At 42.2% G+C, this 16,070-nt stretch overlaps 1 protein-coding gene across 2 annotated transcripts in view; it reads left to right on the forward strand.

Moving 5' to 3' along the window:
* zmym2 (zinc finger, MYM-type 2) overlaps window positions 1-16,070 on the forward strand; it is a 122,425-nt gene that overhangs the window by 75,494 nt on the left and 30,861 nt on the right. For both annotated transcript variants that reach the window (XM_034185989.1, XM_034185990.1), the window contains exons 10-15: window positions 4,620-4,745; window positions 6,622-6,772; window positions 9,863-10,035; window positions 10,245-10,410; window positions 10,578-10,606; window positions 11,327-11,465. In XM_034185989.1, coding sequence (XP_034041880.1) covers window positions 4,620-4,745; window positions 6,622-6,772; window positions 9,863-10,035; window positions 10,245-10,410; window positions 10,578-10,606; window positions 11,327-11,465 — 784 coding nt within the window. The remainder of the gene's footprint in view (window positions 1-4,619; window positions 4,746-6,621; window positions 6,773-9,862; window positions 10,036-10,244; window positions 10,411-10,577; window positions 10,607-11,326; window positions 11,466-16,070) is intronic.

Here is a 16,070-nt window from a genome sequence, read left to right on the forward strand (position 1 = left end):
TACAATAATGGCCCCATATTGGTGGCTGTGTTTGCAGAGACTATTGCCTCAACAGTCACAGCTTTATTGGCACAGAAAGAGATTAAAAAAAAAAAAACATATGAAACCGTGGCTTGAGGTTGCCAGAAGGCACGTGAGATACTTGGCTCAGATCTGATGAACGATAATGCTGTGACTAGTGAGGCAATGGCCAAAAGTTGTTGCATGCACAGTCTGTCCAATTAGAGCCACTGAATCTTTTAATATCTTTTGTTGTCATGTAAGTCTTGGTGGTTCTCACTCGTTTCCATTCAGTTTTTGAGGACAGCCAGCTCTAGGCTGTATCACAGCGACAGACTACATATTGTTATCGATATACTCGTAGAAATTCTCTTCATGGCAGGAATTTGTCATCCACAATATAAACAATATCGTTTATAAAAGTGTCCTTATTCTGCACATTGTAGTGCTTTATGCTGCACATGTCGAAGTTTCTTACAGCTTGTTAAAATTATGTCCGTAGGTGCTTTTGATGTTTAAATTATGAAACATGACACCATAAGTGAATAGTTGGGTTGTATTATGGGACACATTTATTTATCAGTACACTTTACCCAGAATGCATTGCATCCAAATTGAAGTGGTGGGCAGGCTTAAAACGGGAGGAGTGACCGATATCATTGTTGCTTGTCGCCTGGTGGTGTGAAGCTGTATAGCCACGGCGGCACAAACATGTCTCCACAGACACAAATTCCTGCACGCATTTACAGATCTGCACACATTTACAGGTCACGTGTAAGAGCACAGCCAATACACACACAGATTTTTTTTTTTTTTTTTTTTTACCCATTTGTGGATCTGGTTACACATGCGCAGGTAAAATACACATTTTAAAGTACTTTTGCTACAATAATGGCCCCATACAGGTACCAGGTACTAGTCCTAAAAAAAAAAACCAAGCAAAAAAAAAAAAAAAAAAAAAAAAAAGCAGAGTAGAGCCGAGCCGAGTAGTGCTGGATCTGTGTAATGGAAAAGGACCTAAAAGCTGCGGTGACATCCAACAGTACCAACACAGCAGGATTCCCTGCATCAACAGACAAGATGACGTCATTGTGCACTTTTAAAAGTGCTGACTCATTGCTGCGTCGTAAAACCTTTGAAAGAAATGGCAGATGAGACACAGGTCTAAAATTGGACAACACTGATGAGTCGAGGTGAGGTTTTTTTTTTTTTTTTTTTTAAAGGGGGCCTAACCACAGCGTGTTTAAAAGCAGCTGTAACACACCTTAAAGACAAGTGTGGATAAAAGTAAGGAGACTCAACAGTATTACAAACCTCTTTCAGCACCTTGGCTGGAACAACATCAAAGAGACACTTGGTAGGTTTCCGGTGTTTCACCACCTCACTCAGGGATGAAAGAGAAATGGGCTCAAATTGCTCACGCACAGCAGAATGTGCAGGAGCAACAAACAAATCAACTTTGCATTTATGTTCAGCAATCTGTCTTTCTGATTAAAATTTTATCAGTGAAATCATGAAGAAACTGCTCGCAGGTCTTGGTTGAAGCATCCATCAAAACAGAGGTACGAGGGTTTACACCTGAGTTTATCATCTGAAATAACACTCTGGGACGATGATAACTGATACAGATAATATGAGATCAATATTGAGATTTTGCCTGTTAATTATTTTTCTGTACCTGTTTCCTCCAGTCAAGGGTTAGTGGGGTTGCTGATGCTTATTCCAGCAGTTATACGTCATGGTACACCCCACTCAGAACGCCACTCTATCGCACGGCCACATATAGGCAAACACCCACCCACAGCCAATTTAAAGTTTCCACTTCACCTAACAGTCGTTTCTTTGGATGTGGGAGGAAGCCGGAGTACCTGTAGGGAACCCACGCAAACACTGGGAGAACATGCAAACTCCACACAGAAAGGCCATAGGAGGGAAGCAACCCAACAACCTTCTTGCTGTGAGGCAACGTTGCTAATCTCTAAGCCACTGTGCTGCCGAACTGGCGTTTTGCGTGTGAACTGACGTTCATGCACAAAATCCCACATTTGAGATAAAACAATGTTGCTTAGCAGCTGTTACTCCTCGTATCAGAGAACAACAAAGTTAAGCCGTGCCCTCTGATTGTGCTGATAGAAGGCCATGGCAATCTCGTTTGGGGACGGGTGCTAAAGGGGTAAAATATGACACATATGATGTAATTTCTCTACTTCTGAGGTACAAACCAGGGCATTTTCAATGGGTTTTTGGGCAAATTACATGCAAATAAAATGAAAATGCAAAGAAAAGGTGATGATGCAGTGGGAAAGTGGACATATGTTGCTGTTTGTTTATGATCCGGAGCTCAAATATGTCAAGGTGGTTTTGCAGACGAAAAGAGAGCTACTCTGGTTAGCTTTGTAAGCGAACACTTACCAGCACAACGTCTCCCACACGCTTCGTCTTTTCTTCTCCACTGAGAACTGAAAAAAATAAATACTTTTCACGACTGCTTCGGTAACTGCAGCAGAAAACGAAACTACGCCATTTATCCATGTGAATTTATGCTGCATATATATTAAATGGAGGTTCCTGTAAGTGGTCAAATCCAACGATATCACGGTGGGTTCAAACAAGACTGCGGTTTCCTATTACTTTTCCTTCCTGCTACTTAAAAAACAACAAAAAATTCTTGTCTGGTGCTGTCTAAACCGTGCAAAAAAAGTGTCCAAATGCACAGACATCCAAACCAGTCATTGCTCTCAAAAACACTCTATTTACAGACCAAGTCAGTGATGACCTGCACATACTCACGCATAGTCTAGTGCAACCAGGTGTGTCAAGGCATGGTCTAGTCCTGGATGGCAACGACACAGGCAGACAACTGGGCCATCTTTGCCTCTCAAAAGTAGCCATCTGTCTGCAGCAGCCAGATGAAACATGAACATGAGGCACCTGCTTGCTGGATCGTGCCCAGAGAACAGCACCACTTGGACAAAATGTCATTGTCTGCTTGCCTCACAATGCAAGCAGTACTTCTTATCAGAGTCTCTCCAAATAACCATTTATTTGACCCAGTCATTCCATCTTGACTGTTGTATATTATGACAAAGCTAATAAAAACTGCTTTAATTACACTCAACAAAAATGTAAACGCAACACTTTTGGTTTTGCTCCCATTTTGTATGAGATGAACTCAAAGATCTAAAACCTTTTCCACATACACAATATCACCATTTCCCTCAAATATTGTTCACAAACCAGTCTAAATCTGTGATAGTGAGCAGTTCTCCTTTGCTGAGATAATCCATCCCACCTCACAGGTGTGCCATACCAAGATGCTGATTAGACACCATGATTAGTGCACAGGTGTGCCTTAGACTGCCCACAATAAAAGGCCACTCTGAAAGGTGCAGTTGTGTTTTATTGGGGGGGGGGGGGGATACCAGTCAGTATCTGGTGTGACCACCATTTGCCTCATGCAGTGCAACACATCTCCTTCGCATAGAGTTGATCAGGTTGTCAATTGTGGCCTGTGGAATGTTGGTCCACTCCTCTTCAATGGCTGTGCGAAGTTGCTGGATATTGGCAGGAACTGGTACACGCTGTCATATACGCCGGTCCAGAGCATCCCAAACATGCTCAATGGGTGACATGTCCGGTGAGTATGCCGGCCATGCAAGAACTGGGACATTTTCAGTTTCCACGAATTGTGTACAGATCCTTGCAACATGGGGCCGTACATTATCCTGCTGCAACATGAGGTGATGTTCTTGGATGTATGGCACAACAATGGGCCTCAGGATCTCATCACAGTATCTCTGTGCATTCAAAATGCCATCAATAAAATGCACCTGTGTTCTTCGTCCATAACAGACGCCTGCCCATACCATAACCCCACCGCCACCATGGGCCACTCGATCCACAACATTGACATCAGAAAACCGCTCACCGCTCCCTCAAATCTTGCGACATCTGTGGCATTGTGCTGTGTGATAAAACTGCACCTTTCAGAGTGGCCTTTTATTGTGGACAGTCTAAGGCACACCTGTGCACTAATCATGGTGTCTAATCAGCATCTTGATATGGCACACCTGTGAGGTGGGATGGATTATCTCAGCAAAGGAGAAGTGCTCACTATCACAGATTTAGACTGGTTTGTGAACAGTATTTGAGGGAAATGGTGATACTGTGTATGTGGAAAAAGTTTTAGATTTTTGAGTTCATCTCATACAAAATGGGAGCAAAACCAAAAGTGTTGCGTTTATATTTTTGTTGAGTGTATAAGCAATAATAATGTAATTTGTAGTGGAATTTATAAAAGGCTGTTATGTTTACTACCATAGAGATGCTTACCACGCTACCAGACTTCACATGACCTCTCTCTGTTCATTGGGGACAAAAAGTGGCTTACTCTAAGTATTTTTAGCTTTCCGTATAAAATTACATTCTGCAAATGGTTGGTCCCAAGTGAAAAGTTGAACACATGTTGGGGCTCATGTTGAAAATAATTAGTTTCTCTTTAATGTTCACATTTCATCACGGAAGATATTGTGGTGCATTAATAAACAAGTTTCCATCTGATACACGCTGTGTGCAAGTCTTCAACTGTTTTTCAGTTTCTGTGTGTATTGTCTTTGCAGAATGCTACTCTTCAAACAACCACCAATGGCCAAACACAATTATCCACTACAAATGACATCATCCAGCTTAAATGTAATTACTGTCGAGGAGCTTTCAGTTTAAAGCCTGAAATTTTGGAATGGGAGGTAAGAACAAACTGTTTCAAAGTAAAAATGCTGCTTTGCAGTCATGTAATCACCATCGAAGGTATTTTCTGCATAGATTGAAGACTGACATGCATGCATTTAAAGTCATTATGATCATATGGTGGGGAAGGAGTTAGTGCTGTTGCCTCCTGAAGGTCCTGGATCTCTGGTCCATTAGGTCCATCATGCAAATCTGGAGCTGCATTAGGAAGGCAGCGGATTAAATGTTGTGCCAAATTGTAATGTGACTCAGTTCCAGTCCCAGTTCTGCTGCGGTGTCCCTGAGCAAGCAGGAAAAGCAAATAAATAAATAAATAAAATATTGTCGGTTTGCAGAGTTTGTACAGTTGCTTGAAATCCTTGAATATGTTTGAATTATAATGTGTTTTCAAAGTTTGAAAAGTGCTTCAATTTTGGATGAAGTGCTTGTACGAGGTCTGTCAATAAAGTATAGGTCCTTTTTATTTTTTTCAAAAACTATATGGATTTCATTCATATGTTTTTACGTCAGACATGCTTGAACCCTCGTGCGCATTCGTGAGTTTTTCCACGCCTGTCGGTGATGTCAGTCACCTGTGAGCACTCCTTGTGGGAGGAATCGTCCAGCCCCTCGTCGGAATTTCTTTGTCTGAGAAGTTGCTGAGAGACTGGCGCTGTGCTTGATCAAAATTTTTTCTAAACCTGTGAGACACATTGAAGTGGACACGGTTAGAAAAATTCAGCTGGTTTTCTATGAAAATTTTAACGGCTGATAAGAGATTTTGAGGTGATACTGTCGCTTTAAGGACTTCCCAAGGAGCGGGACGTCGCGCAGCGCTCCCAGGCGCCGTCGTCAGCCTGTTTCAAGCTGAACACCTCCACATTTCAGGCTCTATTGATCCAGGACGTCGTGAGAAAACAGAGAAGTTTCAGAAGAAGTCGGTTTCAGCATTTTATCTGGATATTCCACTGTTAAAGATTTTTTTAATGAAAGACGTGCGGACGGATTGCAGCGTCGGCTCGCAGCCGCCGCGACGCTCCGCCACAGGATAAACACCTCTGTTGGAAGCCTTAAGGACAAGTTGGAACATGCCCAGCTGTTAAACAATTTCTCAGATACTCACTCCACTGAAAGCCATCAAAAGCCGCCTGGATTTTACAAATGGTTATCAATACGGAGGTGTTTTTCCTGTGGCGGAGCGTCGCGGCGGCTGTGAGCCGATGCTGCAATCCGTCCGCACGTCTTTCATTAAAAAAATCTCCTTTAACAGTGGAATATCCGGATAAAATGCTGAAACCGACTTCTTCTGAAACTTCTCTGTTCTCTCACGATGTCCTGGATCAATAGAGCCTGAAATGTGGAGGTTTTCAGCTTGAAACAGGCTGACGACGGCGCCTGGGAGCGCTGCGCGACGTCCTGCGCCGTGGAAAGTCCTTAAAGCGACAGTATCACTTCAAAATCTCTCATCAGCCGTTAAAATTTTCACCGAAAACCAGCTGAATTTTTCGAACCGTGTCCACTTTGATGTGCCTGACAGGTTTAGAAAAAATTTTGATCAAACAAAGCGCCAGTCTCTCAGCAACTTCTCAAAGGAATTCCGACGAGGGGCTGGACGACTCCTCCCACAAGGAGTGCTCACAGGCGAATGACGTCACCGACAGGCGTGGAAAAACTCACGCATGCGCACGAGGGTTCAAGCATGTCTGACGTAAAAACATATGAATGAAATCCATATAGTTTTTGAAAAAATAAAAAGGACCTATACTTTATTGACAGCCCTCGTATATGCTAGAAATTGTAATCGCATTGTTAATTTATAATTACTCTCCATCAAGGCTGTCTCATGAAATATAAACGTGTGTGTGGGTGTGTGTAAAATTCCAAATCTTTTTTCAGGATAAGATGTACCAGTTCTGCAGTAAGACGTGCTGTGACGACTACAAAAAGCTTCACTGTATTGTCACATTCTGTGAGTACTGTCAAGAGGAGAAGACCCTACACGAGACCGTTAACATCTCCGGAGTAAAACGACCTTTCTGTAGTGAAGGTAACAACCTTGAATTATAACTTGAATTATGAAAGTCTTGCCAAAATTCTATCTGTGATCTGGCCAACGTGTGCCACTGTCTAAAATGCCACCGCAGAGAAAATTGACTCATCATCTTTGTTTTAAAAGACAAAGCAGAATGTTCAGGTGTTGATTGGCTTGAAATGCACTCTGTTGAATTCATTCATTCATATTCTGTGTCTGGTCTTTCCAGTCAAGGGTCATAGGGTTATAGTGATTTGACAGTACGGTAATAGTCTTATTTTTTATTTTTTATCTTACTGGCACCCTGCTGACTGCAGTGCGGCGTTAAAAGCTGCACATCCGTGCAGTCAGTTTTCAGTTATTATTGGGCGTCAAGATATGACATCTAATCCATCCATTTAAGTTGGACATTAGTTGGATGACATAGAATGATAGTTTCATTCCCCCCCGTTCTGTCCCTATTCACGCTGTCAAAGCTCCTTAACAACTCATTTCACACCAGAATCAGTGTTTAAAAAAGAAACACAGAGCCTAAAAAAAACTTGGGGAAACGGTGGTGTGATTAGACACACCCCAATTCATATGTTCATACCCACCACACAGCTTGTTTTGTGTGTGTGTGTGTGTGTGTGTGTGTGTGTGTGTGTGTGTGTGTGTGTGTGTGTGTGTGTGTGTGTGTGTGTGTGTGTGTGTGTGTGTGTGTGTGTGTGTATAAAATTTCCCACCAAAAGTCCTAATTTGAGAGTTTTTTTTTGTAGACTTTATTTTAACACTGTGTGTATGTATAATGGTGACACACATAAATCATGTAGAAATATGTCAATAAGGCTGTTAATTTAAAAATGCATGAAAATTACTCTAAAACTGTTACACAGTATTGTGTGTTTGCGAAACAGCTAATACACCATACAGTCATACTGCCATACTCTCAGGCACACAAGTACCATTGACACCGGTTTGTTTCTTTATATTTTGTGATATGACCTCTGTACACCACAACCGTGGAGTTAAGATGTGCACGTAGCCTTTCAGCCTTAACCCTAACCAAGCAAACCCCGGGGGTGCAATTTTTTTTTATACATTTTTTCAACTGCTACATACAGTTGTCATTAAGTTCATTTATTGTGATTCCGTTTGGTTCAACTGTTTTTCTTAGAGGGTCCACTTGGACTCAGACATGATATAATGCTATCTGGTTGGGCTCCATTGCAAAATTTTGAGCTTGGTGTGAATTTTTTTGTAATTACGGAAGTGTCAGAGCAGTTTTTAATTCAGGTTATTTGCATCAGAGCATCTGCAGGGAGGAGTGGTAAATATTGAATTTTTCAAAATCATATTAAAGAAAAAAATTGTCCTATTTCAAAATGCAATATGTTTTTTTGGGGGGGGGGGGGGCAGATACTAAAGCTTTTTTTCTAAATAGTTGCAAAGTGACTCCATGTAGTTACATTACAGGTACTAGCAAGAATTTTAAGTTACTTCGACTTTTCACTTTTTTCCACTCTGGACCACCACAGAAGATCCGAGATGGGTTTGCTTGGTGATTGGCACAAATTTTATGCTTGATGGCCTTCCTGAGGCAACTGCATATTAAAAGGAGAATTGGCATGGTTGGTCTTGAACTAGCAACCTTCTGCTCTGGAAACAAGTGCAATAATTTTGTGCCCAGATGCCAGCAATAACGGCATAAATATAAACATGTTATTAGTATTGGAAAAAACAAGACATTCTGGTAAGGTGAGTAAGTTTCATGACATGTACTGATGAGGGTTAAATCAAGATAGTTAACAAAAAAAAAATATCACATTAACAGTTTAGGAATTACAGCTATTTTTATCCATAGACACTTGATTATCACAGGCCATAAGTCAGACAAACTAAATGAAGATTATCCCAAAGCTTTGGAAAACCATTTTAATGTCATAATTCAAAAACACTGACATCTTGTACCTCACTAAAGCACATGTAGGGCTTGATTTACTAAAGGTTTGTGTGTGCAAGAACGTGCAAACACTGTTGCACTTGCAAATACGCCTGCCTGCCGTTACTCTCAGTGCGCAGTGAGGATGGTGTCTGGCAGATCTGCAAAATAGCACATATTGTCAGTTTAGTGCATGTGCTTTCATAATTATGGAATTTGGGGTTTGCCCACCAGAGTGTGCAAAATTCTGGAATCGAACTTGTGAATAGGTGATATTTGCACACACAACACTATTTACCAAGGTTGAAAGGAAATTTAATGGGTACAGCAGGGGTGCTGAAGTGGTTAGTGCACTTGGTTTCAGTGTGGAAGGTTCCCGGTTCAAGCCCCACCCCTACCACATTTCTCCATGTAATGTGGAGTTCTGTCAGGAAGGACATCCAGCGTAAAATTTGTGCCTGATTGCACTTGACAGGCTGCTGTTCCAGCACAGTGGCTGCACGAAATCAAAAAAGAAAACCATTCATTGTTAACCTAGGGCATCTTTAATTTTGCTGTTTTGTTGCTGTTTTCATGCATAACTGGTGGAAAATGCGCAGATGCACGAGTGTCTGTGTGGGACATCACAGCTGTGCCCACAGGGCAGCTCATGAACATGTTCATGCCCTGGATATGACAACAAAGAACTAATCAAAAAAGAATTTCCCAGTTTTGACATTTAATTTCTGTTCCATCCATGGTATTTTAGCAAACTGGTGAATAATCCTACCAGAAGAGCAAATAAAGAACTGTGCACGCAGTTGTCTGTGTTCCTTCCGTCAACACAATGCAGCATAATGAAATGAAATGTCAGGCTGTTTACCTTAGATGAAGGGTGCAGGATAAACTGCAGGGCCTAGAATACAATCATATTACTGTTAATTAACACTAATGCATATATTTTGTTTGTCCCATTATTTATGGCCCCTGAAAATGGAGGAATTATGGATGAAATTCCAGAATGGTTAATGTGATATTTTGTTCAACCCTTGAATTAAAGCTGGCAGTTAACACTAAAAATCACATGTTGCATGTTTCATTTTAACCCCACTGTGGTGGTGTACAAAGGCAAAGCACAAAAATTCAGTCCACATACTTATGGACCTGACCGTGCGTTATGGTGGATATCTCTGTTTCCCTTCCAGGGTGTAAGCTGTTGTTCAAGCAGGACTTCATCAAACGACTGGGTCTGAAGTGTGTTACGTGTAACCACTGCAGTCAGCTGTGTAAGAGAGGTGTGACCCAGCAGCTGGGTGGCATGACCCGGGATTTCTGCAGCGAAGACTGTGCAAAGAAGTTTCACGACTGGTACTACAAGGTCTGCTCACACTCAGTGGAACAGCATAAATGTGCTCATGATGATGCTTATTGGATTAGGTAACTTAAATTTTGTTTGTGTGTGTGTGAGGGGTGGGGGGGTGGCGGTGTGTCTTAAGCTCATTTGGAAAAAAAGACCTCTTTTGAAAATGTTATGTGGTTGTATTTAGTGTTTTCAAAGTCTTTAAACTGTTCTCTTGTGGCCTCCAGGCAGCACGGTGTGACTGCTGTAAGGTTCAGGGGAACTTGACAGAATCTGTGATGTGGAGAACTGAGCTGAAGCAGTTTTGTGACCAACATTGTCTGTTGAAGTTCTACTGCCAGCAGAATGATCCCATCATGGTCACGCAGAAAGGTCCAGAGAACAGCAGTCTGGGTACATGTGCACATCCACATTTTCTCTAGAGGATCCCAAATCTTTTTGTTGATTTACAAACGGCCTGTCTAGTAGTGGGAATGACTCTGATTCATTGATGCATTCTTTGAAGAACTGTGGCACTGACATTTTATGAAGCTAAGATATATTTAACTTTGCCTTCACAGGGTGTGAAATGCAAGGGGCCAAACATGGTGTAAGTACACAGAAGATGCATGTACTATACTCACTCACTCACTCACTCACTCATCTTCAACCGCTTATTCCAATTCAGGGTCATGAGAGGGGAGCGGGCTGGAGCCTATCCCAGCGATCATAGGGCGTGAGGCTGGGTACAAATATTAACAAACACACACATTCACCCCCGCACGCACACCTAGGGACAATTTCAAGTTTCCAATCCACCTAACCTGCATGTCTTTGGATGTGGGAGGAAACCTGAACACCCGGAGGGAACCCACGCAAACACGGGGAGAACATGCAAACTCCACACAGAAAGGGCACTGATGGGAATCGATCCCATGAACTTTCTGCTGTGAGGCAACAGTGCTAACCACTGAGCCACCATACTGCCCTGTATTATACTTTTCACTGAAATATAAGTATCATACATGCTGCATTACGGCAGGGATTTCCTCTTTCATCAAAAAGCGAGGCGTTAAAAACAATCTTGCCTGCTTTTCATTTTGTGTCTGGTACATTTTCATATAACCAGGAATTTTTTTTTCTTCTGCTGTTTAGTTTGTAGCTAAAGCATTTATGTACTAGTGTGTTGTAATGGAGCCCACATTTACATACATAAGTGTGCTCAGTGTTCTTTTAGAAATGGTAGAGGCCTTTTTTGTGGTAGGCTTTGGGGTTTGTTTTGTTTTTTTCTCTCTCCGTAGTTATTTTTGTCCTACCTGCTGTGTTGCAGCTGATGAACCACGGCACTGTTTCGTATGCTGGTGGTTTTTTGAGAGATGTCAAGAACAAAGCTGTACTCTGCAAACCGCTCACCTTAACCAAGGCTACTTACTGCAAGCCGCACATGCAAAGCAAACCATTGCAAACAGGTAAACGCAGCCCGAGTCTAAAGTTTGTAATTGACATGATCGGTTTGCTTTATTTATGTGGATGGAGATTGAGTGATGTGTTGCAACAGTTCCATATTTGCAGTCAAGCCATGAATATTGTGGCTGGGGCAGAAAAGATAAATACTTTAATCAATTTTGGTTTTGAAATAACACTAATTTTGTCAGCAGAGATGAAATCTATTTGTCAACAACTGTTTCTTCTTTCATGGCGATGACTCTACGCCAGTGTTCTAAAATGCTGAATATGACGAAATTAGTATGCGTTGTTGACGAAAAAAGACGAGATGAAATGTTTTGCATGAAATAAGAAGTGAAATAAAATCTCTCCATTTTCATCTTTTGAATGCGCGGGTCGTCCGACGCATTCAAAACTTTCAAAATCGTTTTTTAAAATGTCTCCGTTTTGTTGTTGGTTCCATCTCCTGTCTGCAGAAGGTGCCATCCTGCTGTGTCTTTGAGCATAGATCTGTAAAGGTCACTAGAGTGAACACCACCAGAAAGTTAACTTACATTTTTCTTACAAACTAGGAACCTAAAAACGTGTGTTTAATAACTGTGTATTTAAGAAGAAATTGCACTAATTACATCACGCGATTAGACACAAAATAAATAAATGTGCTGCAGAGTAAATCCATACAACGTGAATGACAAACATTTAATGACAAAAGAGTTTACATTTACACTCTGAAGTGTCTGATCACTTCTCTGAGGCTCAGATTTGTGTAGATTTGTCAACACAGCAGCAAACACTACATCCATCCAATATCAATTAATTTTTCACATTATTTATGACAAATATATAACAAATGACATGAAATATAACAACATAGTGAAACATGAAGCATACATCATATTTAAAATAAGTTGACTCAAGTTGTGGCTGTTACAATAGATAAAAACATTACAATTGAATTAATTATTTTATTTTTATTCTGCTTTGCTTTAACCAATTTACAGCCAATTCTGAACATGAAAATGGAAAAACTAGATCCGACAAATGTTTTATTTGAAACGACCTGCTCCCCCACAGTGCTGTGGATTTACAAGAAAACCAAATGTTTAAATGTATCTAACTGGAAGCCTTGCAGATTTAAAGTATTGGAGAAAAATACCACAAACCTTCAATCATTCAACAAGTATATTTGTCAGGTAATGTTAACATTCCTTATTTGGGATATGTGAAACACTATATTGACTGAAATGGTAATCAGAAATAATCTGTGTTTCATCAAAATGACTAAAATGTGTTGACTGAAATGAGACTAAAATACGTTCTGTTCTCTTGACTAAAACTAAGACTTTTAGTCAACTAAAACATGTTGAAATAAAAACGGTATGTGAATAAATATGACTAAAACTGAAAAGGACATTAGATTAAATTAAAAAACAGGTGACAAAATAAACACTAGTACCTTGTTGGCATAGTGGTTGTATTCTCATTGTTTTTACCGATGTAAACACGCGGTTTCCCCTGTAGAGCTGTTCCTGGTGGCCAAGAGGCTGCAGCTTTTCTTTGCAACCACTGTCTCCTACAGGTGATTTCACTGATCTCATCTGCTCAAAGTGATGTTAAAGGCCCAGTCACGCTATGACGGAAAGAGCAAAAGCATTAGTTATGTATTTAAATATCTTATCCATTGACAAATATCTTGATCTCCTGTGGTATTTCCACGGAGTTCTGCTCTGAGCAGAAATGTTTTCCACAGTTTACAGACAAATATGCTGCATTTGAACAGAGTTTGGCATTCTGAAAACATTAAGTTCTGTTTTCTCACTCGAACAGCCCCCGTTTTTTTTTTTTTTTTTTTTTTTTTTTTGCCAGCTTGCACTCGACCGAGATGGACGCACTTTTCTCTTCTCCCTCCCTCCTTATCTTTCCTGCTTCTGTGGCGTGTTGTCTGTGAGGCTGCAGCTTTGCTCTTCTGGAAACGACAAAAATGGATCTGTTAAAGTGGTCTCTGAATGCAATTGACACTATTTTTTCTACAAGACATTCGGGAGTGGAGGACCCGACCTGTCCTGCTGGGACACATGTGATGGGTTACGTGATGGACTCGTGGAGGAGATGGCAGGTCATGTGCCTTTACATGCTTTCTGTGGAGGACGTCGAAGATGTGTACATATTCAGCTTGGTGGTGACCGGCTTTCTGATGTGTGGTGCGGGCACTCTGCTGGTTTACCGGAAAATCAAGAAAGTGGAAGCAGCTTTGATTGGTCCTTCCCGGCTGCCCTATATGATTGATTCGATTGGGAAGGCAGTGGCTGCGCAGTCGGCGGGGGTTAACTGCGCGTTGGAAACATCTTGAGCAAGATTGCAGCCCTGGAAACCCGCTATGACCGTCTGTGAAGACCACATTCTACATTCAGATGCATTGAGAGGCACTCTGTTCTCAGAACTGTGGAATCTTTCAGGCGTCTGCTAATCTGGCTATTCATTTGGCTTCCCCAAATACAGCTGCACTTCAAGGTCGCTGTGATAAAAACCTCCTCAGAAGATCAACACTTAAGCCTCGCTCCCTGGTCTTCCCCCCTCCCCTCAGCTTCTCCAGCTCTGACGTTAACTGTGTTAGAACTGTCCAGGACTGCTCAGACTGCGCAGGGCTGTTCCCTCCCCCCTCCAGGATTGTCGGACAAGGCCGTTGACGGCGCCGAACAGGCTGCCTCCGGAGTGTTCTGATAAACTGGTCCTTTCAAATCTCGGTTGTCGTCCTGTGTCCTTGTTTTTGTCTCTGTGATTATTGTTTTTCTGTGCTGATGGGGATTTTTTTTCCTCATTGCCGCTGTGTAATGCAGCAGCTATGAGGGTTTTTTTTTCTTCTCCTTTTCCCTCGTGTTTTGCTTTCATATATATGTTTTATGTACCGGGCCGGCCTATGTGTTGTGTGTGTGTTGTTTGTTATGGGTCGGTGTTGGTTTGCTCAGCCCTGCTGTTGACCAAGGCAGGGATGTACATCTGGAGCTGGTCCCCGGGCGCCTAATGGCGACTTCTGCTCCTACTGGAAAATAGGATTGAGTTAAATGCAGTAGCCACATTTCATTGTGCAGGGAAGATGTTCTTCTGTACTGTGCATATGACAATAAATTTCTTTGAATCTTGAATCTTGAAGAGGGAGGGAGAGGGATAGACAGAAAAGGAGAGCTTGCTGTCTATTTCTTACATATAATAAATGACATGCAGAAAATGCAATGGCAAAAAACAGAAACCAAGTAGGTGCAAAGTTCTCCACCTGATATCCGCTCAAACATTGGAACACCCAAAAACGAGAGTTATGAATGTAAATGGTAAATGGACTGCATTTATATAGCGCTTTTCCATCTGCATCAGACGGTCAAAGCGCTTTACAATTATGCCTCACATTCACCCCGATGTCAGGGTGCTGCCATACAAGGCGCTTACTACACACCGGGAGCAATAGGGGATTAAAGGCCTTGCCCAAGGGCCCTTAGTGATTTTCCACTCAGGTGGGGATTTGAACCCATGAGCTTATGGACTCAAGCCCAACACCTTAACCACTAGACCATCACCTCCCCGAATGTAACTACAGTTCTATGAATTCCGGATGACCGCCAGAGGGCGGTGCTTTAGCACCTGGATAACTACATGTGCGCAGCACAGAGGTCGAGAATATATACCAACAAAGTCACGCCATTGGATGTGACCTGGGTGACGTCACTGGTTGTCTTGGTATACCAGACGCACCCAGTGCGCGCTTCTTTTCGGAACGAACTCGCAAGACTCTTGAGTGACAAGCAACTGTGGCGGTCATCCGGAATTCATAGAACCGTAGTTACATTCGTAACTCTCGTTCTATTTCATTCCTCCTGACTGCCAGAGGGCGGTGCTTTAGCACCTGGATGACTTAATACCAACAAGGTCATAAAGAGTCACACTCACCTCACATCAGCAGTGGGGAGTGGAGGCAGACAACACAGCCAAAGTCACCACAGGAGGAGCAGCCACATTCAGTCTGTAATAGCGGGCGAAGGTACAGGATGAAGCCCACGTAGCAGCAGCACAAATATCACTCAAAGGGACACCTCTCAGTGCAGCCCTGGAGGTGGACACCCCTCTGGTGGAATGGCACGTAACCTTAGGAGGCTGAAGACCTCTGGACCTGTATACTTGTAAAATGGCATCCACGACCCAATGCGAGAGTTGCTGCTTTGAGACAGCACAGCCTCTTTTGTGATCACCGTAACACACAAACAGGGCATCCGTTTTCCGGATCCCGGCAGTCGCACTAATGTACTGCTTAAACATTCGGACAGGACACAGGGAACCTGAAACAGATAATCCTGGATCAGAATGCGGGACATACACAGCCAAGGAAACTGGCTGGTTAACATGAAAGGTTGAAATTCTCTTGGGTAAAAAGGACGGATTAGGCCACAGCGTAACCCCAGATCTGTCAGAATTCCATCGCAAACAGTCGCCAGCGACTGATAGGGAATGGAACTCTCCCACCCACTTAGCCGAAGACAGTGCAAGTAGAAGGCAGTCTTCACTGACACCCATTTAAGATCAGTACTTTCAACTGGTTCGAAAGGGGATAAGCTTAAACCCTCCAGGGCTAGAGGAAGGTC

The sequence above is a fragment of the Thalassophryne amazonica genome, chromosome 14 (genome assembly GCF_902500255.1).
Source record: "Thalassophryne amazonica chromosome 14, fThaAma1.1, whole genome shotgun sequence".
In the NCBI taxonomy this organism is placed as follows: Eukaryota; Metazoa; Chordata; class Actinopteri; order Batrachoidiformes; family Batrachoididae; genus Thalassophryne; species Thalassophryne amazonica.